The 22,300-nt window shown below is 42.2% G+C and overlaps 1 protein-coding gene across 9 annotated transcripts; it reads right to left on the bottom strand.

Annotated features, from left to right (window-relative positions):
• Positions 1-1,691: 1,691 nt before the first annotated feature.
• picalmb (phosphatidylinositol binding clathrin assembly protein b) lies at positions 1,692-22,121 on the bottom strand. Of its 9 annotated transcripts, none has more exons than XM_030066503.1 (24): positions 21,414-22,121; positions 16,839-16,981; positions 16,564-16,639; positions 16,323-16,425; positions 15,705-15,798; positions 15,333-15,444; positions 13,465-13,571; positions 13,281-13,322; positions 12,454-12,477; positions 11,935-12,020; positions 11,142-11,265; positions 10,901-11,034; positions 9,845-9,945; positions 9,539-9,691; positions 9,032-9,115; positions 8,552-8,644; positions 7,748-7,858; positions 6,928-7,044; positions 6,696-6,726; positions 6,473-6,572; positions 5,165-5,224; positions 4,889-4,993; positions 4,373-4,478; positions 1,692-3,147 (listed from the first exon to the last, which is right to left on the bottom strand). In XM_030066503.1, exons 1-23 carry the CDS (start codon positions 21,541-21,543, stop codon positions 4,386-4,388), a joined length of 2,223 nt encoding a protein of 740 aa, XP_029922363.1. In that variant the 5' UTR covers positions 21,544-22,121; the 3' UTR covers positions 1,692-3,147; positions 4,373-4,385. The 9 variants fall into 9 exon arrangements, with proteins under 9 accessions (XP_029922363.1, XP_029922364.1, XP_029922365.1 ...); XM_030066504.1 differs by lacking the exon at positions 12,454-12,477 and adding an exon at positions 12,583-12,594 and having other exon boundaries at positions 21,414-22,120; XM_030066505.1 differs by lacking the exon at positions 12,454-12,477 and having other exon boundaries at positions 21,414-22,120.
• Positions 22,122-22,300: the final 179 nt, after the last annotated feature.

The raw sequence follows: 22,300 nt of genomic DNA, 5'->3' as shown, positions 1-22,300 counted from the left end.
CAGCACAGAAAATACTCCAAGCTGACTTGTTGCTTCGCATATAGCATAAATGCATTGGTATGAAGAAGAAAAATGACAATAAAAATAATTCAAAGTGACCAGTGCATCGAAAGTTAACCTAGAATTATTTTCCATAGTAAGTTTCAGTGGATAACAGCGGGTCTGAGAAGTTCAGCCGCGGCATCACTTGCTTTCAGACGAGATCTGAGAGAAGTTGCCTACCGCAGCACACAGGACACCTGGAGGCTCGTCTAGTCCCTGAATAAAAACGCTCCTGCAGCTTCCATCTTGCCGTGGGGATAAATAACAGCACAGGACAGACGAGGGGGAAAAAATCAAACTTTTACCTCTCTCTTAGGCTGCTGTTTGATGTGCTGGAAGCGGCGGACATGAGCTGTGGAGGGGAGGGCGGACTGTGGGAGGAAGGAGCTGCGGCAGGCAGAGGTGACACCGCCATGCAGCAGTCAGCTGAGCAGCTGCACACTCCCCTGTGTCACCTCAGCCTGCAGGAGCTGCTGGAGAGCTCTGTGCTCCTCAGCAGGGATGCCGTGGAGGCTCAACCTACTTCAACTCACTCTACTCATTTACCTTTTTTTTTTTTTTTTTTTTGTATAAATCTTCACACACACAGTCAAATTAAATGGGTGTAAAAGCTGAGATGACTGCTGAGCTGCATGATACACACATTTTAAAAAGGTATCATTTTGTGTTGCATGGCAGGTAGCGTCCAGCAGGTGTCCCCAGGTTCATAGCAGCAGAGGCTCTGTTTGTCAAGAGGGTGTGAATGTTAAACTTTGCAACATCCTCAAGGGTAGGAGTGGAGAGCTGTTTATCACTTACAGTATCTCCTTTTCTCAAGGTAGTCACTCACTGTAGTTAAACATAAAGCTGAAGCTTGTTGAGAATGATCCCATTGCTGCAGGATGTGAAGTTTGATGGCATGCCATGATCTGAACATCTGATCTCTGCTCTCTGGTTTAGTGGTGTTGTTCAGGTCGAGAAGAACATATTACTACCTAAAACTAGCTTGTTTAATACTACGAATGGCCAAAACAATTTGGAAAAATCATTCTGGTGTATTCTTTAGCTGGCCCATGGATAATATTCTGTGATATTACTTAACTTTCCCAGAGAATGAATCACCAATCCTCATACAGTCTGACACACCTTTTACAATTCCACAAATCTCAGGCATGGTTGGAAACTTGAAGACGTCTAAAAACGTCATCAGGAACAAAAAACAACCAATTGTTTTTCATACTGAATGGATAAATCAGAAATCATGCTGGCAACCAGATTTAACAGACATATATAATGGTAACAATATATATATATATATATATTACATTTGACATACTGGAAAAAATGTGTCTGAAGTTTGGCTTGGGTGAAACTGTTGTATAAATTCAATTAAAACTACTGGCCCATAGGCACCATAAATCTAAGCCTTATTGATCGGATCAATTGTCTATCACTGATCAATTTAATGTGTAATTAATGGTAGAAGATGGTAGAGTGCATAGCTTGACACATTAGTTGAAGGACTGAAAAATAAGTTCACTGATGACTAAAAACCAAATATGTCTCCCTTTTACGCCATAGGCCAGTGTCACCAGTAAAAATTCACTACAGTGAAGAAGTGGCAGGAACAACCCTGGGGTATTTACCTTTACACAATGATGCAACAGCACTTTGTGGAAGCTGCTCTTTATTTGAAAAAGAAAGAAAAGACCTCATTGTCTGCTACACGTTCTAATTACATAAAGAAAATATCTGCGTGAGACAAACGCAGAGAATATCCTGAATCAAACTTAGGTAGAGTCAAATTTGATTGAATTGCTTTCATATTTCATACATCTTTCACTTTCAACGAACAGTCAGTTTTTATATACACAGAGCACCGATCAACAGTGCTCCACTCCACCCTGGTCCTGTGGATCTTTATACAATTAATTTACATCGACACTGTGACCCTTTTCCAGAACTGCAGCAACAGCCGACAAACCAGAGACACTGTCCTCTCGTCACACCCCAGTGAGGAACTGAGGAGGGGCAGCTAGTGTGGAAAGATGTGTGCAACATGAAGACAACTCGTTCACATTCAGAGTAAAGGCAGCCTTGAATACGGTCAGTGAGTCAATGGCATGCCAAGCTTAAAGCAAATGGAGCCCATCACCCAGTGCGATGCTTCAGAATCGTGGATGAAGTGTTTTTTTTTTTTTTTTTTTTTTCAACTAGACAGAAAACTGTTCCATTGCAAAAACCCTAGGCACAGAATCGACTATATACGGTTGATAACTGACTCATACTCTAACCCCTGCACTTTAAGTACAATGGAGACTGTGAAATCTTTCATCTAGTAAAAATTGTTCTTAACACAAAACTTGGAGAATATTTAGTGCTCTATCATTCCGCTTAATAGGTGTAATTTTATATAATAGCTATTTTTTTTAACTCTACCTCTCAATGATACAGTCTGAGATCCTTGTTTAATGCTGAAGCACTCCCACAGGTGTTCAATGTACTGTAGATTTTACAATATTTTTTTTCCCCAATCTTAAACCAATAATCATAAATAAATACAAACAACACACAAGGAATGTCTACTGTAAACACGGTAAAAAAGACAAAAACTAAACAGGTGTAAACGTCATTAGCATCACTACTTAGTGACAGTTAAATAACTGTAGGAAATGGATGACTGATGATCGGATCAAGAAAGGGAAGGACTCCTCTCCTCCTTTTCCCCGCATCTCCCCCTCCCCTCCCCTCCCAGCAGAACATCGAGCCTTTACATCCAACCACAGCATTTCCAAATACATAATATCAAAGTTTCTCAGCACCCATAACTATCTTTACAGATTATACTGTAAAATGGATGAGGAATCCTTATAAGGGGGTTAGACAGCAGCATCACTCGATATCTTGGACAAATTACAGAATAATGGGTGTGAGTTATCGCCAAACGTCATTTGGACATGGTTACCATGGTTTCTGACAGTCATTGCACCATTGTGTTCTTGACATGTCTGTATTTGGGGGCGTGTGAATGTTTCTCTGAAGAGTTAGACTGCAACGAGGACAAAGCTTTGCTGCTAAGTGCTTCATCTTCTGAGAGACACTTCCTTCAAATTACATGAACTGCATCTGTGGGAAGAGCAACACACAGGATTACAGACAGGCTAAAACACTGGACAGTCAGTCAATTAAATCCAGCAATTTCCACCGTAGCGCATTATGCGATGACATGTATGAGAACAAAAGGTCAGCACAAGCTACATTCACATTACAGGCCTTACTGCTCAATCCTGATTTTTATTGCCCTGGTATTTCTGTCTCAACTGTTCTCGTTCTTGTTTGAAAAGTGACCCATATCCGAAATGAGCATGAACAGACCTCTACTGTGAAACGACCAGGACACACAAATGAGCAACAGCAAATGGCATCGTGTTTGCGAGACAGGGCATCGCGAAAGCTGGTGAAATAGCAGACCAGTTAGGGCCACGTGCATAAATCTCCGTGTAGATTCATCGCTACAAGTGTGCATGCACAAAGCCAGAAATATGCATACACATTCTTTTTGTCAGATGCATGCACATGATCCTGTTTTAGAAATCTCAGTCCATATATCAAAAGGGGTTTTGTACATTTATGCATGTGGCCCTTGTGTTTTTTAAGCAGTGTTTGCAGTGAAGCTTGCATGAGACGTTGCCCACTGATGAAAATGAAGATGAGATGTTTAGCGTCCACAACCTCACTGCTCCCATCGGTGGGTTTTAAATTCTAGCTCAGAACGCAAGGGTTCCAGACACCAAATATGTCCTGCTGAATTACAGAGAAACGTGTATAAAATGACACACAAGACAGCTAGATATATTCTATTTGTTGTAATGGTGCAGCAAAAAAAACAATGGCAGCTTGGGTTTATGTGAAGGAGTTAACGTTTTTTTTGCTGCTATTGCTGGTGACATTGATCTGTGCCGTGAAGCGTGACATAAAAACCACATGAAATCGATGTAACATTCGGACTCAGGTTGCATTGTTGTGTAACAGATAAGGAATCAGAATTAATTATTAATTTTTAATGTCCACACTGCTCTGGCGGGAGGAAAAAAAAAAAAATCAGATCTGGGCCACTTCCACCTGTATTGTGAACATAGCCAATAAGGTAAATCCTTCAAAGCGGGCAAGAAATTCAAAAGCAACAAGGTCAAGATAAGCAACAAGAGAAAAACAGAGGTAGCATCTGATCAGATGAAGGAGACAGAGAGTATGCAAATGGAACAAGAGAAGATAAAAAAAGAAATAAAGGGTATTAGCATTGGGCATGCAATGCATGCAGGTGCATCCGCAAGCAAAGAGCATGCTGTACCTAAAGAGATGCTCTACAAGAAATCCTTGAGAGAGAGCTGTGCAAATGGGTCCTGTCCAGGGGCTCGGAGAGGACTCTGGCTGGAAGGACTAGAGGCTGCAGAGGGCTAGTTCAGGAGGGACAGGAAGAAACAAAGGAAGTAGGAGGACCAGAGGAAGAGTCAGAGTCAGTACAAAGAGTGGAGGAGTGAGGAGATTAGTTTGGAAAAATAAAGTTGTGATAAATGAAAGAAAGGTTTAATGAAAAAAAAAGGAGTTATGGGGAAAAACAGGGAGTCATAAGGAAGGTGATGACTGACAGTTTTGACCCTTTCTGCTCCACAGAGTGAAGGGTCTGGAGTTAAACTGCTGTCATCATCACTGGGGTGGCACAGTATCCACACTCACAACTGGACTTACACAACAGCTAACTATGGTACACTACACAGCACAGTCCTCTCAAACTTGCACAGCATAAATACACACTGACTTTATCATGCACTGGATTGGCCGAGGAGCCAGACTGCCTCGCACCCACCTGAGCGCTGGACACAGAGCCAAAGGGGTTGGGTGGCCTCATGACTGGCTGGGTGTACATCATGGTGGGTTGATTCATCATCCCCATGGAGCCCATCTGTGGAGGCTGCGACACACAACACAGGGATCAAACATATTCCAGCGGTACAGTGCTCTGGCTCTATCACTGAAATAACATTGCTGCATTCTGCTTTTCAAATTTAATCCCACATAATATTAGATGGGACCAGGGCTAGATTACTAGTGCACAGAGGCATGCATTTGTCATAATACTGACCATGCCATATCCCATCATGCCTGTGGGTGTGGTGGCAGGGAAGGCCATGACTGAGGGGGGCTGCAGAGACATAAATAGGCCAATGAAAACACAGCATTTCTCCATCACCAAGAGGTACTTGAGCTGCCTAACATCCTGTCAAAATCAGTATAACATAACTACTTACACTGAGATACAATCATTGTCTAATCTGATTTATGCAATAATTTAGGATGCACTTTTTTCCAGCTCCCATCCAATTCAGATACATGAGCTTTGGGTACCAAGAACCATGCTCCCTTTTATTGGTTATAATAATAATTATCTTTATTATTATTATTATTATTCTCGCTCTTGGTACTATGTGCAATTTTACATGAGGCTGTAGTTAACCCCACACAATGTCTTAGTAAAAGTGCAAAAAATATAGAAAAATGCATTAAATTTAAATGTATTTCCTAAAAATGTATTTGAACTGTAGATTAAGTAGGCTTCACACACAACCAGGTGTAGTGCAAATTGCTATGGCAACTCCTCTGACGTTTCAAAAAACTTGAACATGTACAGCAATGCTTTAGAAACTACAAATAAGTAGATTTCGCTCATAATAATGAGCACGGCAATGGAATTTTCTAATTTGAATGCAATTCCAGCACACACCACTGTGGCGCTATACTGTATTCAGTACAATACATCTAGAAAGGCATGGCTGAAGAAGAACACCTCCCTGTATTATAGGAACACTACAGGCGGCTGTGTGTGTATGTGTGTGAGTGTGTCTGTGTGAGTATGTGTCTATCGCACATCAGTACATGGATTGGTAACGGCAGTCCGATATCTGAATCAGTGAATTATGTCTGGATCAATACCAGCATCAGTGCATCTTAGGCAATAATTAGTAAATATTTTTCACGCCTACAAGCTTGTCTTCACACAACACATGGGGAGTCTTAATATGAATTCTATCTAAAAACATCAAAGCTGCAGAAATAAAAATTGCTGAGGTCTTTGACTTTTGGCGTATGACTTTTGTGAATCTGTCCAAGCTAATTCCATGGTGCAAGTCTCTAGCTCTTGCCATTTGAATTACTGGAGCTGTAATTGTTTTAAGTAAATTATTTAAAAAAAAATTTTTTTCATAAGGATGCATCTGTACACAGACGCCAAACTATGTGGCAAAGACACATACAAAAAACAACCTAACATAAAAACTTAAAAAAAAAAAATTAAAAATTGTTAGCAGTAAAAGAGGAGCACACTGAAAAGAGAGCAACATTAAAGCACAGACAGACGGCATGAGCACTACAGTAAGGGCCCAGTGTGTATCACCATGGAAACAGGGTTCCAGGTTGTGGTTGGCGCTGCCTTGGGTTGCCAGTTGGTTCCGCCGGTCAGCCTCTTCTCCCCAGGCTGGCTCCAGTGGATGTCACTGTAGATTAAGACAGTTAATATTAGCAGCAGCGTCTGACTGCTCCAGAACACACAGCACTGTATTTGTCACCATGCAGCAGAGTGGCTGCGTAAAGGCGGTGACCGCCGGCCAATCACTTACTTTTTCGCCGTGCCATTTCCGATGCCAAGGTCTAAAAAGAAAAAAGAAATTGCAGGGAAGATGTCAGATGTCTATCCACAAACATCTGTCTGCACGCACAACTGAGTGATGCAGCTTGTTTCAGGTCATAATTTCAGGTTATGCCTACATAAATGTTTGTTTGTGTTTTCTTCATCTGTGTGTATCTTTATTTAGAGCTGAGCGGCACAGCAGCCGAAAGCAGAATACTTACTGCCCACAAGGTTGGCCAGGGTGGAGTCAAGGTCATCTGACACCAGCTTCTCTGGCTGCTGATTGGAGGGCTGGTTGGATCCGGCCAGAGTGGGTTTCAGAATGCCGCCAGTAATATCTGACAGGACACACAAGGGTTTCACTAACAGCACATAATGTATCACTGGGTTATAAACAGCGCTTTTTAATGGTGCTCTGTCTTTTGAAACTGCAGTGACAAAATGCAAAATGTGAGCTGTTACGCACAATGTTGCTCATTTTTCTGCCGAGCAATAACTAACTTTATGGTTTGAGGTTCATTTCCACATAGGTTTGCTTAGAGACAAGAAGAAAGATAGTGTCAAACATGTCAGATTTACAATATGTGGCCTGGTGTCACATGTGTTTTCAGTTACTGTATGTGAGGCTTTGACCAATGGACCGAAAAAAAGTCAAACACCAAGTATGCCAGATTTTTTTCCAATATTTCTGTGAGAAAAATGAAACTGTCAGGGTCAGCTAGTGGTGACCTTTTGTGGAGGGTAAGAAACCTATTATAGAGGCTTGTGAAAGCAGTGAGCACCCCACAGACAGTCCAGACGGTCCCCCTTTTTTAAGCACATTTTATGATTAACTTCTCTCTTGCGTGACATTAATGTTGGCTCACTTGAGTGACTTTTGTTTGATTTATTTTTACACTGAACATAGGCAAATGCTATATGCAAAGAAGGCTTCTGTTGCTTCATGTTAAATATAAAATCGAGTGCTTTTCCTTCAAGAATACAGAAAAGTGTAACCATTTCACATTCAACTACTTAAATTCAAAAGTTTGAGATCCTCACCATCAGAACTGAGGCTGTTGCTGCCTGTGGCTTTGGCTCCAAAAACTGACTCAAAGTCCACCTGGAGTCCCCCTGCTGACTGCTGCGGAGGAGCCTGTGGCGTTGAGTATCCTTCAGAAAGAGATGAAAAAGTATGCAGCTCAAACACTGAATTACAATAAAAGTAAAATCAGGGTTCCCACATTTTCTTGGACAATTTTTTTTTTTGCTTAGTCAAATCCAAGGACTTACAATTGGCATGTTTTGAGCGATGACTTGACACTAGTCAAAATTAAACATCAGAGAGATTCGATTTTTTCGCATGATCTTGTCAAATAATGATACCCTGGTAAAATCATTCATTTTAAATCTGTAACAGCTGATAGATAGATAGATATACTTTATTGATCCCAACCAGGGAAGGTATTTCTCATAAGGTATTTCTTCAGGACCTAAAGTGTTGATCCATAGACGCAGTAAGGCCAAGAGAGCTGAGGAGCTGTGATGTTTTCAATACAAAGTCAGGTGCTTTCAAGGCCATTTATTCATTTTGAAAATATTCAAAGCCTAGCAATTATCTTCTCAAATCTACAAATTTTTCACCGTCTGTGGGAACCCAGTAAAATTTCTCATGAAAACAGGACGCTGCTCGGACCGTGACTTTTGGATTCTGCCCTGGCATGTGGAAGTACAGTGATCAGATCACTCACTGGACACCAGCTCACCAAAGTTTAATCCTCTACAGGCTATTCTACTGAATACTGCCTCCATATCTGACAGGTTGCAGTGATCTGCCATGGAATATGCTAGTCTTCAGTACTCTACCTCTGAATAGACCTGCTACAGAAGAGGGCTCAGTGTGGAAGGGAGCCTGATGTGGGAGGTGCTGGGCAATGGACACTGGACCACAGAAGGAGTCTGACACGCCACAGGAAGCAGGAGGAGTTAGAGAGAGACAGAGAAAGAGACCAAAAGGAAAGGCATTTCAAGGCAAGGCCAGAAAGACAGGTGGGAAATAATAGCAATACAGGCAGGAAGAAAACAGCCAACATGTATAACACTTTCTTAGTTACTGACTGCAGACATTTCAGTTCATTTAAAGTTAAATTAAAGAGTTTTTAGAACGGTAAGACACTGCAGAACAGCATAGAAATGGCCCTAAAGGAGCAGGATTAGGATAGGTCAATGTACACATTTTCTACTGTAAATTTAAGACTGAGGGCCCATGGGTACTGCATAGGGTCAGGATCCTATGTTTGCCAGAGCTCAGGAAACATAGGCTGAGATGGTGAGCCATCGAAGTACCTGAGATGGAGTGTTCTATCCGCACTGTGCGTTTGTAATTGGTTGAAACGGATGAGTTTGTGTCAATAAAGGGATTGTAACGATCTGGAGAATCAAAAATAGTGTTGGTAAAAGAAGAACAGTTTTCAACTCAAAGCTCTACGGTATGTTTCTGTTACAGTACAACACAGCAGCACCAAACTGTAAAAAGAGAGAATGAAGGGAGAGGCAACTGTTAAGCAGATGGGTGCATGGCTTTTCTACAGCGGGAAATGGAAGTAGTTTGTTCGGTTGCTTAGTAGGGGAAATGTGAATTGGTGTTTTAGCCAAAAAAGGAAAGCAGTTTCAGCTTTGTATGAGTCGCAATGTGGTCGAGACAGACATGAAAAGATAAGAGAATTTAAACCTTAGCACGGACAACTTATCAACATTCAAATGACAGAGCACATTTAGCATGCGAGCCAGACATGCGTATGAACACGAGAGAGAAAGACAAGACCTTTGAGGAGATACAAAATGAGTCATTACCACCAAACATTTCATGACCGGATGTCCTAGAGGAAAAGCTAACACCGTCTGAAGACACGACAGGTAAGTGAGCGGCATCGACAACGAGTTTTGAGAGGAAAGGGTTAAGGTTTGGCATGGAATCATCTCCAGCTTCAGCAGAGGTGAAAGGATCTAGGCAGGCAGAGGAAAGAAAGACAGAGAGTAGAGAGGAAGAGGTCGACATCAGAGTCAGACAACAACAAGAGAAGGAGAGCATGCAGAACAGGTCATGAAAGTCCTGGAGCACACACGTCAGCTGAGCACGGTGATTAGCCGGCTCCTTACCTGCCCAGGCTGTTGCCACTGGAAGCCCCGTGGAGCCGGACTGCATGGAGGGCTGGAAGGTCGACTGCAGGTCAAACAGGTCACTCTCCATCTTCAGAGCACTGCAGACAGAATTCAAAGCATCTGTCACACTGACAAGTCCAGGTATTTTCAACTCATATGCTTCCATTCAGTCAACCAAAATTATTCCCATAGCACATTTAGCACAAAAAAAATGAATTCAAGATGCTCCAAAGAGCAAATCAACAGTGACAAATGACGTCCCCCAACAATGGGTGCAAGTCACCCTAGGTGTAATGGTGGAATTCATTTTGTATGTGTGATGTGCAGTGTCTAAGGCATTGCAGCTTAAAGCTTGGGGACTTTGTGGCCTGTTGGTGGCACTGTGGTGGGCCACTCAGCTTGATTGTATGGATAGTGGATACTGGAAAATTCCCCATAGGTTAACTAGATTTGACCCAGCAGTGCTAGATGTTGTGGAGCTTATGGGCGCTCTTAGTCTGGTGGTGGCACTGTGAAGGGTCAATCATAATTAAATTTGAAATGCTGGAAACCAGAGTTAATATCCACCATTTCCCCAAATTTCATCCAAATCAGGCCAGCAGAGGCTAAGAAAATACATGTAACGGATGGACAGATGGACAGACAAACAGAATCCAATCCATAGTCAACAGCAACTGTATTAACAAATCCTTGTTCTTTAATCAAAAGGCTTCCTTGCAGCTCTCCCAAACTTTTTCAATATCATTTAATCTTTGAAAACTTGTTAATACTGTGGGTCAGTGGTTCTCAACCTTTTTGATGTCAAGAAGCCCCAAACTGATACACATCAGGACATGGACCTGTATTTGATCAGATGCAGTCTCAGGGATCTCCATCTGATAAGATTTAGTTATTCCATAACTGTCTATCCTGCAGAAAGTCTATGAACAGAATAGTCATTCTTATACAATCTCTTATTGGGGTAACTTGAGGAGCCCCTTGAGGGACCCCTGGGAGTCCCCGGACCACAGGCTGAGAGCCACTGCTTTGGGTTATTCAGACGTAAAACAGTACCCATTGGAGCAGCTGGGTGTGGAGAAGAGGTCAATGGCTGGTGCTGTGCTGATGGTGCCCCCGGTGGTGGAGATCGGTGATGTGTCGGTGGTGGCGAAGGAGGGCCTCTTGGAGAGCTCCTTGAGCCTTTGCTCCTGAGCGGGAAGTCCAATTCAAACAAGCACATTACAAAGACACCGCAAAAAACAAAATGCTCTTCATCATACATTGGCTGTGTGTGTTTTTCAAATAACATCGCTACCTTCAGAGCTTTGAGACGAGCCTGTTCTTCCTCAAGAGCTGCCTGTTTCTCCCGCTCATCCACTTTAGTGAAAGACATCCCCGTACTTGCCAGAGATGAGACTGCATTTGACAGAGTGCTGGCCCTGAATGAAAAGACACACACAGACCCTCACTAGATGCTTCATGAACAAAGCCATTACTGTTAATCATGACATTTCATACCTCCATACAAGAAAGTAAGTAAGTAAATCATTACTTAAATAGCACTTTTAAAACGCTTTAAACACATGGAAAATAAAAACAAATTCATGAAAAATACACACCCACAAAAAAGAGTCTTTCCAAAGATCTTAACTGGAGATCTATGATAAGGCTTGCGTATATAGTCGAGTCTTTAGAAACTGCTTAAAACAGTCGAGAGATTCAGCAAATCTAATGTGTTGGGGAAGATTATCCTTAATGGTTGTCGCTAAAACTGCATAGGCGTGGTCACCTTTTGTTTGGCATTTGGAGCCGGAGATGGATAAAAGGACAAGATTTGAGGATCCAATATGATTTTATAGTTTATTCTGGATTTTCCTGAACAGGGGTAATGTGGGACCTACAGCTAGTTCTAGTTAATAATCTGGCAGCTGCATTCTGAACCAACTCTAAATGATTTAAAGTGGCTTGACTAAGGCATGTGTAGTGGGAGTTACAATAATCTAGACGGGAGAAAATGAAAGTTAAAAGTTTGAGGTCCCTGGAAGACAAGATATTTCTGATTTTTGCTTTGTTTCTTAGCTGAAGAAAACAGGAGTGGACGAGCATACCTGCTGGCTGCAGTGGAGTCTTTGACCTTCTTGCCCTCTAAGGAGGCCAAGTGCTGCTCCAGAGCTTCGAGGAGGCTACTGGGAGCCTGTGATCATCGAAAACACACAGTCAGCATGTGGTTGATGCACAGAGCATGTCGACCGTACGGACACCAAGACCATTTAGGGCAGTGGTGGGCAACTAGAACAGACCACACTATGCGTGATACAATACACCACTCTGTAGCCAATTCATATCTCTGATTGGGAGCTCAGCACTTTGCTCCAAGACTACTGTATAGATAGCTGTATTTCAAGCAGACAATCTGGGACTACAAGTTGCCCACCACTGATGAATGACTGCATTCCAGCTGGAAAGCTATTTTGGATGAGAACAGCATCTGTGTGGAATGATACACCACGGCACTTTCAACAACCTGGGCATTGTTGAATTGACCATGTCTAAGCACAACAGGGCAGCCATTTTTTGATGAGCTACGCTAGTTCACACCTCGATGTGACAAAGTGAACGTAATTTACCACAGAGAGTGTTTTTTCCTTCAACTGTTTTCACCACGATGTAGGAGACAGAGTCAGAGCAGAGGCATGCAAAAGACAACACTAAACCAAGTCACAGACATAGAAGAAGAGTGAGATGATAGTACTTACACAAACTGTGAACTACAGTGGAAAGATAAGGGGGAAATACAGAATATAAAGGTGGTGACAGTCAGAGAGGAACGTATTTAAACTGCAGTTCTCGGAATAAAATGCTCATTTTAACATTGGCCGCCCACAGCACAATCGTTTGCGCACAATTCTTGCAAAACATCTCACTGTCACTGTGCAGATATGCTGCGACTGAATTGCAATCGCAACAGGCCAACTAATGCTGATTTATTTCTAAGACACATATCCTGGACTTAACACCTTTATTTGCTGTAGAAAGGAGGAGAAAAGATAGAAGGATAAGTAGAAGAAGACCAAGAAGAAGGCTAAGAAGAAGAAAAAGAAGAAGAAGAAGAAGAAGACCTCCTCTGGCAACATGCGCTAAAGAAAGACATCATGCAAAGTGTTTTATCTCAAAGAACATTTGTGCAGGGTGGAGTGTAACGATCTGAACAGGGTGACAATACTGATTAAATAGGACAGTGAGAATGTGGAAGGTAGAGAGAAAGAGAGAAAGAAAGACAGAAAAAGAAAGAAAGAGGGCTGAGGATGAGTGAATAGTCTGTGTATTTACTGTGAGACAAACAGAAAGGAGTATGCCTGCATTTTGTGCACAGAAAGTACTCTCTCTCATCTGATCACTGTAAGTGTACTGTAGGGCTCCCTCCTCATTCTGGCTGCAGATGGTCAGTGCTTACCTGAGAAAGGTCTGGGATGTCTCCTCGATCGATGCCCACCTGCTGTCATTAGAGAGCGGAAACCAAGTTACAATGCTGTCTATAACCCAATATTATCACTTACTGTTATAGTGACTTCACCGTGCACACAGTGATTCATGTCAGTGCCTCTAAAACATGAGACAAAATGTTAAGCGGAAGTCACCTCTGCTACTTTGAGGAACTCTGATATCCGGGTCATTCGGGTGAGGAACTTCTTGTAAATGTCCAGGCCTTCTTTACACTGAGTCTTCTTCATGTCAAAGTATTTCTCTGTTTGGTTGGGGAAAAAAAAAAAGATTGCGCTTATTTAGATTTTCCAGGCACAAACTCCAAGGATAAACTTAAGAATTCTTCAATGTAAATCGATTAACAACAGGCACTAGAGTCAACACAAGCCCCAGGGTATATAGTATCACAACATAAGAAGTCACTGATTTATGCCTTTATGCCTTTTTTTCTTAGCTATCTTCTTGGACAATTAATGCATTAATTAGCTAAATTTTCAGTCAACATACATGTCCTCACAACTTATGGGAAATATTAATAAAGGCTGCAGTTAAAAATTATTTGTATTGGCGATTAACCGAGCAAATATTTTGTTCACTAAGTGATCAACTGTTTATTCTAAAAAGAGTCAAAAATAAAGACAAATGCTCATGTGAAGTCAATGTCTTCACATGAGCTGTATGAATTTGTATGAAGTATGAATTTCTTATCGATATGACAGAGAAAAGAAATACAATCTTAGCATCTCAATGAGTTGCAATCATTAAAATGTTTGGGATTTTTACTGGATATATGTGTAAAACAATTAATTGATTATGGAGCTTCGCACAGATTCATTTTCTGTTGATCGCCTCACTGATTTATTAACCAGTCGTTTCGGCACAAGTACTGATATGAACTCAAATCCTTAACGCACTAAGGGGTTATAATTTCTAGCATTGCAAAATTCTGGGAATTTTCAAAGTTGGAAACTTTCAATGGGAATTAATGGGAATATATGGGAATTAATTAAGGAATTTACAGGAATAATCTGGAAATTTGCAAAATTGCGTGTTAGCCTATGAGCGTGAACTTAATGTAGTTGAAGAAAAACCATCTTGCAGCATAATCCTGGTTAAAACAACCAGATTTAATGCAAACTCAGTTGAATTTCTGCACCAACTCATGCACAGATCATTTCTAGAATCCTGCACACTGCAGCAGGACGACTGAGGCCACACGACCAGGCCTACATTTTAGCCCACAGACTGCATCCAGTCAAGAAGGTTTTGATGATATGATTGGGGTAAATATATTTGACCTATGGTATTAAAGTTTAACTGGAAATAAGACAAAATGTGTTTATACAGTGGCTATTTAAGAGGCTATCTATCATGGTGCTAGCTAGCTCAACTGTGATGCTGGTTCTTCTGCCTTCTGCTTGCCAGTCTTCATACAAATACAGTTATCATACAAGAATGTAGGTTATAGTTTGATTTAGCATGCTGACTGAGGAGTGCTCATCTATTCATTGAGCCTATTTCTATTCATTTATCCGCCATCAATCTTGAAGGACTGAGAAAAAAAAATCTACTCAAAATAAGTCAAAGTCAAAACTGTCATTAGTTTGCAAGCATGTCTTCTTATGACAAAACAAAATTTCCAAAATTCCCCAGCTGAACTTCCCGTGGAAAGTTTCCGGAATGCTTCCCGAAATTTACCAGAAATTTTCCGCCCCTTTGCAACCCTAATAATTTCACGAATATCAATATTCCATCATTAATGCACAAATCTATGCAGCAAGGTGCTGCCAAGTCTAGTCATATCATCTTCTCTATAGAGGGAACCTATGGCATGAGTATGAAGTCATCATCAGAGCATAATGATGCAAAATGATGTGTATACCATTTACAGTGCTGGCAGTACATAATAAAAACATATTATTATTACACTAACTAATGTGTGATCATAGTCCCTCCTTTGCAATATAAATACAAACTAAAACAATAGTCCTTGGTGAAGAAGTAAGCTGTCTTAAGGTCTTACCAAGCAGGTTGATAATGCCTTCATTATAAGCAGCAAAGAGCCGGATCGAATCTTTGAAGAGGAGCATAAAGGCAGCATTGATGACTCCATTAGTCAGCTCATTGGCATTGACCTGAGGGAAAGCAATCAGCCAAGTTTACATACAGGCTGGACATTTATCTCATAGGTTCACCTGACAGTGGTGGCTGTGCAGACATACAAAATAAATAAATAAATAAATAAATAAAAAACAGAGCAGGTATATGGAAGTAAGACAACACATCTCCCTTCACTTTCATCGGGCATCAGCCTCGACACAGCGTGCACACTCCAGGCAAGCCGCTTTTCATTATACACACAGCGCAGCACCGGGTGGCTTCACCTTAAACTCACATTGAAATCGAGGAGGGCATCCATCTGGTTCTGAATAATGGGGATAGTCTTCAGCAGCTTCTCTGTATTCATGGTCCTCATCACACCATCCACTCTGCATGGACACATGCGGTGTCAGAGCAGGAGAGGGCACAGGCGAGAGAGAGAGTAGAGAGGGAGAGGAAAGGGGTAGAGAGGAGGCAGGGAGGGAAGGAAAAGCATGCAGAGCAGCTTGTAAGTTACAGTTATACATACAAAATTGCAAAACTGCACAGCATAAAGAAATTTGCTTCCACATACACAGAAAATATATTGAAAAAATGGAAAGAAAAGTTTTGTGGTAGGGTGTGGTGATATGGACAAAATCAAATATCATGATATCTCTGACTGAATACCTTGGTATCTATATTGTGAAGATATATAATAATAATAATATCATAGGACAGCTTGAACAGTCTAATAAGTCCATAAAATTGCATCCCTTTACTTTAATGCAGCCATTAAAACCAGGAAAAGACATCACTTGTGCCATATTACAATATTATGATATCCAAAATGCCAGCCAATATCTAGTCTAATGTCATGATATTGATGTTATTGATGTGTCACCGAGCCCTGTTTGGAGCTTGAAATCCTTACCCTCGTTTAACTTTGGTGAAGTCAAAGGCAACCTGTCTGTACGAAACAGCTTTCTCATTCAGGTATCGACTGTACCTCCGGATAAATGTGGACATGTCATAACCTGAAGAAGAAAGGAAATTGCAACATTAACCTTCATAAACTCCTTAGTGTCTTGCTCAAGAAAACCCAATGATTGGTCTTAGGTAAAACGGAGCACTTTTTACGGCAAAATCAATGAGAGGCCAAATCACATGTTTACCTTGTAATCCACTTTTGTCCAAAAAATTACTGAGGTTGAATAGTGTATTCCTTGAAGCCAAGTACTGGACAAAACGCTGCAGAAGGGGGAAAAAAAGGGGTTAAACACAAGGTGGTTGATTGCCACTCTGTTGACTGATTACACTTTAACTATCAAGCCATACACTGTGGTCATTCAAGCACGTCTGAATTATGATTTTGACCGTCTCATTAGAGCACATTCGGCACACTGGGCGGTGGGCAATCCAGCCACCCTGCAACACTGAAGCGGCTCACCTCGTTGCCATAGACCATGAGGTGGTGTGTGGAGATAAGCGACTTGAAAACCACCACCCAGCTGGTGTTGGTGGTCCTCTCAAACAGCGAGTCAGCCAGTTGGGGAATGTTCACGTTCATCTCATTGGTGCAGTGGATCAAATCTGAGGGGAGAAAGAACAACCAACGTCAGAGGGCCTCGTAATAATACCTAAATATCAGTAGATTTCCCAAAATGATCATTTGTAGGTTCTCCAGGCCTGCTGGTGATGAGCAATGTTAATAAAATCAAATATCACACTATCTTTGAGCGAACATCTCAATATCAATATTGTGATGACACTGATTGTTGGTGCTTTCATAAGATATTTAAACAGGACATTTTTTGATAAACGCAGATAGGTAATGTGGCGATGAATGTTAAGCAAATCAAGGCAAATAATATAACAGCTAGTACAGTGTAATAATAATAATAAGTTCAGAAATTGCATCCCTTTCCTGTAATGCAACCTGATAAAACAAGGGCGAGACAACACATATACTATATCATGATATCCAAAATGGCAGACAACCATACATCACAATATTGACATGATATCCATTCATCACCCAGCCCCGAGGCCTCCTTACAGAAACACTTCAATGCATAATTGATGGTAAGCCATCGAATGACATGTCATTTCATCCGAAACACTCTAAGATCAGTGTAAACAGTACACGCAGTGACAAGGACCAGGTTACAGCTAACTAGTTGGTAACGGTGGCCTTGAGCTCTGGCTTGTCAAGGTCTGAGTGAAAAAGGTGCAGCTGACAGCCAGGCGTTTACAACAGCATCAACCGGCCAATGATCGGGTTACAGCTAAGTGCTGCGTGCCGGACATTAGGTTAATTCAGCCATAAAATTACTTTTAAAAAGATGGATCTGCACAGCTGTTCAATTTTGGCTCGTCCTTTGGAAACACGACTTGTCCTCATCCAGTGTTACACATTTGTGCTTTTGATAAAGTTCAACATATATAGTAATTTATCAAGCAAAAATCCCAAACATTTGCTGATAACAGCTTCACTAAAATCACTACTATTATTATTATAAACTTAATACTTTGGGGTTTTTGGCCACTGGTCAGACTAAGGAGGCATTTTGAAAGCATCAATTCGATGACACTTTACAGACTAAATATTTATTAATTAATACTGATTAATCAAAAAAATATACTGATTTATGATTTAACACTGAAAATAATCAGTTAGAGTCGTAGCTTTTAGTGTTTTACTTCCTGCACTCTGGGTTAGGGTTAGGCACACCTACTGACAGTCAAACATTTTAAACTTTATTCATCACAATTTTTTTCTGATACAGGATTTAATAAGTCATGGATAGTAACTTGATTGGTAAATTCATTATCAGCTCGGTGTTAAGCTGATAGTGACCTACGACCACACAGAGTGAGAATTACCTTTCAGACACCACAACTAATTTTGTCAGGCCTGAGCCAAAAACAGGCTGGTGCAACTCAAGCCTGGGTTGGCCATGGCACATCACTCACACACACACACACACACACACACACACACACACACACACACACACACACACACACACACACACACACACAATATAAGTGTGTACTGAATTTGGTAACCTGTTTCCAGTATTAATAAATCCCCCAAGGTAAGCTTTAATAAGTGATAAAGACAAGGACGCTCAATTCAATTTAATTTCATTTAAGCTCTGACTGACTGATCAAACCAAATAATGTCACTTTGCTATGAGGGACGGTTTCTCTTCCCTTTCTAAAAAATATCTGTTTCTCAAATAGGAGTTCACAGCCTAGTGCGGTAAGGACAGTAACATTTCGCAACCTTCAACAAGAGTGATTTCTAGCACTCACAAGTGGAAAATATGGATTTCCAAATGCTCTAAACAACACCTCTCTCCACAACAGCTGGAAACCCTCAGTGCTGCCGGGCTGATCCACGACATGAAACGGTGGCCGGCATCCAGTTTAAATCCTCAGTTGGACGGAAAACTTTGAATCGACTTGTGCGATACACTTGAGTCAAAACACTGTCGCCACGCCAATCGATGTACTCTAAGACATGCTAATGCAACATCTGAACAAAACGGGGCGACGTCAAATTAGGACGTCCTCGAAATGTGTGCATAATACACAACGTGCATATCAACCCTTCATCCTGCAGTTCCAAGTGCAATCAGTCGAACAAAAGAAGACTTCAAAACTGCTGCAGAAGTAGACAGTGACACTGTCTGGCATGGCGCATTTCTTAATTGGCTTGTCTGTCTGACTTAAAAACCGTAGCTGCAATAGACTACCGTGCAGTGCGATACAGGAGATACGAACAACACACACTTTTGCCCCAGTTCACCAGACTCTTCACACTGCTCATATGCTCATCATACGTTCATGTTAGCAGCAGCCCAGCCAGGGGTGCTCATGACCCTGCCATTCACAGCAACGATCAGACCGGCAGGGTAACTGGGCCTCCCTTTCTGTCCTATATTTGACTTTTCAAAAGGAGGGGGATTCTAAGTAGGACAGGATAACCTTCCAGAGAAGCAGCAGTTAGCATGGCTGGCTGAATTGCCCAGAGAAGATAGCGAGAGGAGATAAAGGCACTGAGGGAAATATGGGGGAGGGGGAATCGTGTTGTAATCAGCCTGCTAGATATTACAGTTGGCATTGTTATTTGCTAATCCCTATTTATTTATTCATGGTGCACAAATGCATTCACGTAGCATCCAAAGTGGTGCATGTGTGTGTGTGTGTGATGTTGCCACATATTACTGTTAGTCATACTTGAAAATCAGCAGCTAAGTGAAAATCTCAACATAAAGGAAGTAGGCCGTTGTGTTCGTAACACTTCCTCTAAAGTCAGGAAGTGTAAAAACCATTTCCAAAAAAGTACACCCGTAATTACTTCTATCCTGTTGAATGAGTCAGGGAAACTGCGTTGGAACATGCTGAGCTGACAAAAATGAATCCAACTCAACTTATACACAAACTTGCCACTGTGCCCACCGAATCCTGGCAGTGACGAGCCTGCTTCACACCGCAGTGTCAACAAGGGGAAACCACATTATCTTATATAGGCTTCCTGTTCTCTGTGTGTATGTGTGTGTGTGTGTGTGCGAGAGGAGCTGAGCCTCAGTCACATTGGATTGTTGGCTGGGTTCGGATGAGCCAACTGAGTCCCAGTCTGCCAGCTTTCACTCGTCTCACCTCAGGGGAGTCATCCGAGCAGCACAACAGGTGTGGAACAACAGGCTTGCAGCTTTAACGTACATCAAAAATGGTCACCTTCATCACAGTCACTGCCTCAGATGAAATTATTTTCCTGCTATGGTTAATGCCTGAAAAGCATGAATGATCACACTGATCACTTTCATGGATCTGGGACCTGGAAAATTATAACTTTCTTGGTGCTTTTCGAGATACAACATGCACCTTAATTTTTTGTTTCCCCCTGGTGAAGCTCACAAGCTGTGAAGCATGGCTTTCAGGGATGCATGAGTGACTTTTACTAGTGCTTTTGTGTTGAAAGGCGCAGACAATAGAGAATCTACTGTTGCATATCCAAGTGCAGTGACTGGGAGTGCTCTGGCTATGAGTGAATCAGTCTGTGATCACACCAGGATTTAGGGTCTTATGCTTACGTCAGGGTATATATATCGCAGTCTCGTTGATGGCCTGAGCGGCGAGGAAACTCCTCCTCATGCCTGGCTCATGGCTAGAAATAGAGTCCCCTGGCAAAGCACTGTCTCACCACCACTGGCACCACACCTGCAGATCCACTACAAAGCCACAACAGCCATTCCACAGACTTTCCCTTACACACGACTCGCTCCTGTACCATCCAAGCCCTCGCAGTGTCATCCTGCTGCTATGTCCCCAGCATCATTAGACCCAGCGGTATCACCTTACTCAAATCACTTCTTCTGCTGGCCTGTAAAGTGCCCGGGGTGTGTGTGTATGTGTGTGTGTGTAGCCATGAAAACAGACACCTGTCTGGCTGCAGGTGTATGGAGATGAGCAGAGAAATTATGGGAGCATTCCTGTCACTGTTCATTCTAGGCCTGGGTATGGGGCCCAGTTTGTCCCTCTGTTTAGCAGCTAGAATAAGGTGTCCCATAACATTTGGTCAACATAAACAACTCCTCACAAATTTATGTTATGTAAACACCCCAGACCCATTCAATAAACACATTACAACAACAGATTACAGATGAGAAAGGTGGTGCGGGCTTTGCGGACTGAACAAAACCATGGACAGCTCGACTAGGCTACTTTGACAGCAAACGATGATGAACACTGGATAGAAATAATGCGAAATCATGGTTAGGCGTGTCACATTGCTATGTGGTTATCGTCCCTCCTCGTTATTTCTGTTCCTATATCACACAGGCCTCTCCTCGATTTTAAACCAGCCTGTTTGGCTACAAGCGGCGGTAGCATAGCCTATCCTGAGGCTTTGAGGCCTTGCAGCGCCACAGCCATCGCCATAACTCAGCGAATATCGGTTTCATTCAGAGCCGATGGATGGTGATACATCGCGTCGTTTAAGGTGGATACTCACAGTCCAAATGTTTCTTTTTCGGGCCCATTATTTCGTGAGTAGTGGCCTTGCATACTGTTTTCGACACGGCAGATCCCGTTACACTGTGCTGGGCTGCAGTTATCCTGTCCGTAATGCTCTGCCCCGACATCTTCGTTTATTGATGCAACAAAGAATTAGAAAAAAGAAACAATAAAACAGCGGCGTGTTTGGGTTTCTTCAAGTGGCTCGAAATGAAGTGAAAACAGCCGCCACCTCCGCAGCCGGACCCCCCTTTTTCCCACCTTTGTGGAAAAATTAAAAAAAAAAAAAAAAAAAAAAAAAAGGAAGAAAAAAATCAAAACTAGGCTATGGCAAACGAGGACCAGGGGAGGGCGGAATAAAGAGAAACGATGTAATAACAACAACAACAGAAAATGTAATGTTGTCGCTCGGGTGTTCCGCCAATCCCGTCCGAAAAAAAGTGCGCTTTCTCCGCTGGGGTGAATTCAGATTTCATAGGGATGTGGCGGTAGATGGGGTGCAGGCACCACTCGCTGACTCATCCGACCCGGGTCTCTGTCTAGCTCTCATCCCGATCTAGCACACCGGATCCCTGCGTGTCTCCTCCTGCCTCCGCCGCTCCGTCGCCGCTCCTCCTCCTCCTCTTCCTGCTACTGCTGCTGCTGCTGCTGCTGCTTGGCTTTAAAGCACTACAACCACTGAGGGAAATGGCGGTGCCTGCCCTGCTCTGCTCTGCTCTGCTCTGCTCTGCTCTCCTCTGCTCTCCTCTGCACGCTACAGACCCAGAATCAGATTTTGCACAGCTGAAATCCCACACGGGTTTCCTGTGCAAGTGCCTGTAAATTGACCATAGTCCGTCATAGTTCTGGCTGGGAAAATGCACACACACACACACACACACACAC

The sequence above is a fragment of the Myripristis murdjan genome, chromosome 13 (genome assembly GCF_902150065.1).
Source record: "Myripristis murdjan chromosome 13, fMyrMur1.1, whole genome shotgun sequence".
Taxonomy (NCBI): Eukaryota; Metazoa; Chordata; class Actinopteri; order Holocentriformes; family Holocentridae; genus Myripristis; species Myripristis murdjan.
This window is presented reverse-complemented; position numbering and strand designations above follow the sequence as displayed.

Excerpts from the sequence above, each read along its gene's own strand:
- picalmb (XM_030066503.1), bottom strand. The coding sequence starts at position 21,543 with ATGTCGGGGCAGAGCATTACGGACAGGATAACTGCAGCCCAGCACAGT. Across the intron at positions 16,640-16,838 it reads TCATGGTCTATGGCAACGAG|CGTTTTGTCCAGTACTTGGC; the intron begins GTGAGCCGCTTC and ends CCCCTTCTGCAG. Across the intron at positions 4,994-5,164 it reads GCATGATGGGATATGGCATG|CCTCCACAGATGGGCTCCAT; the intron begins GTCAGTATTATG and ends TGTGTGTCGCAG.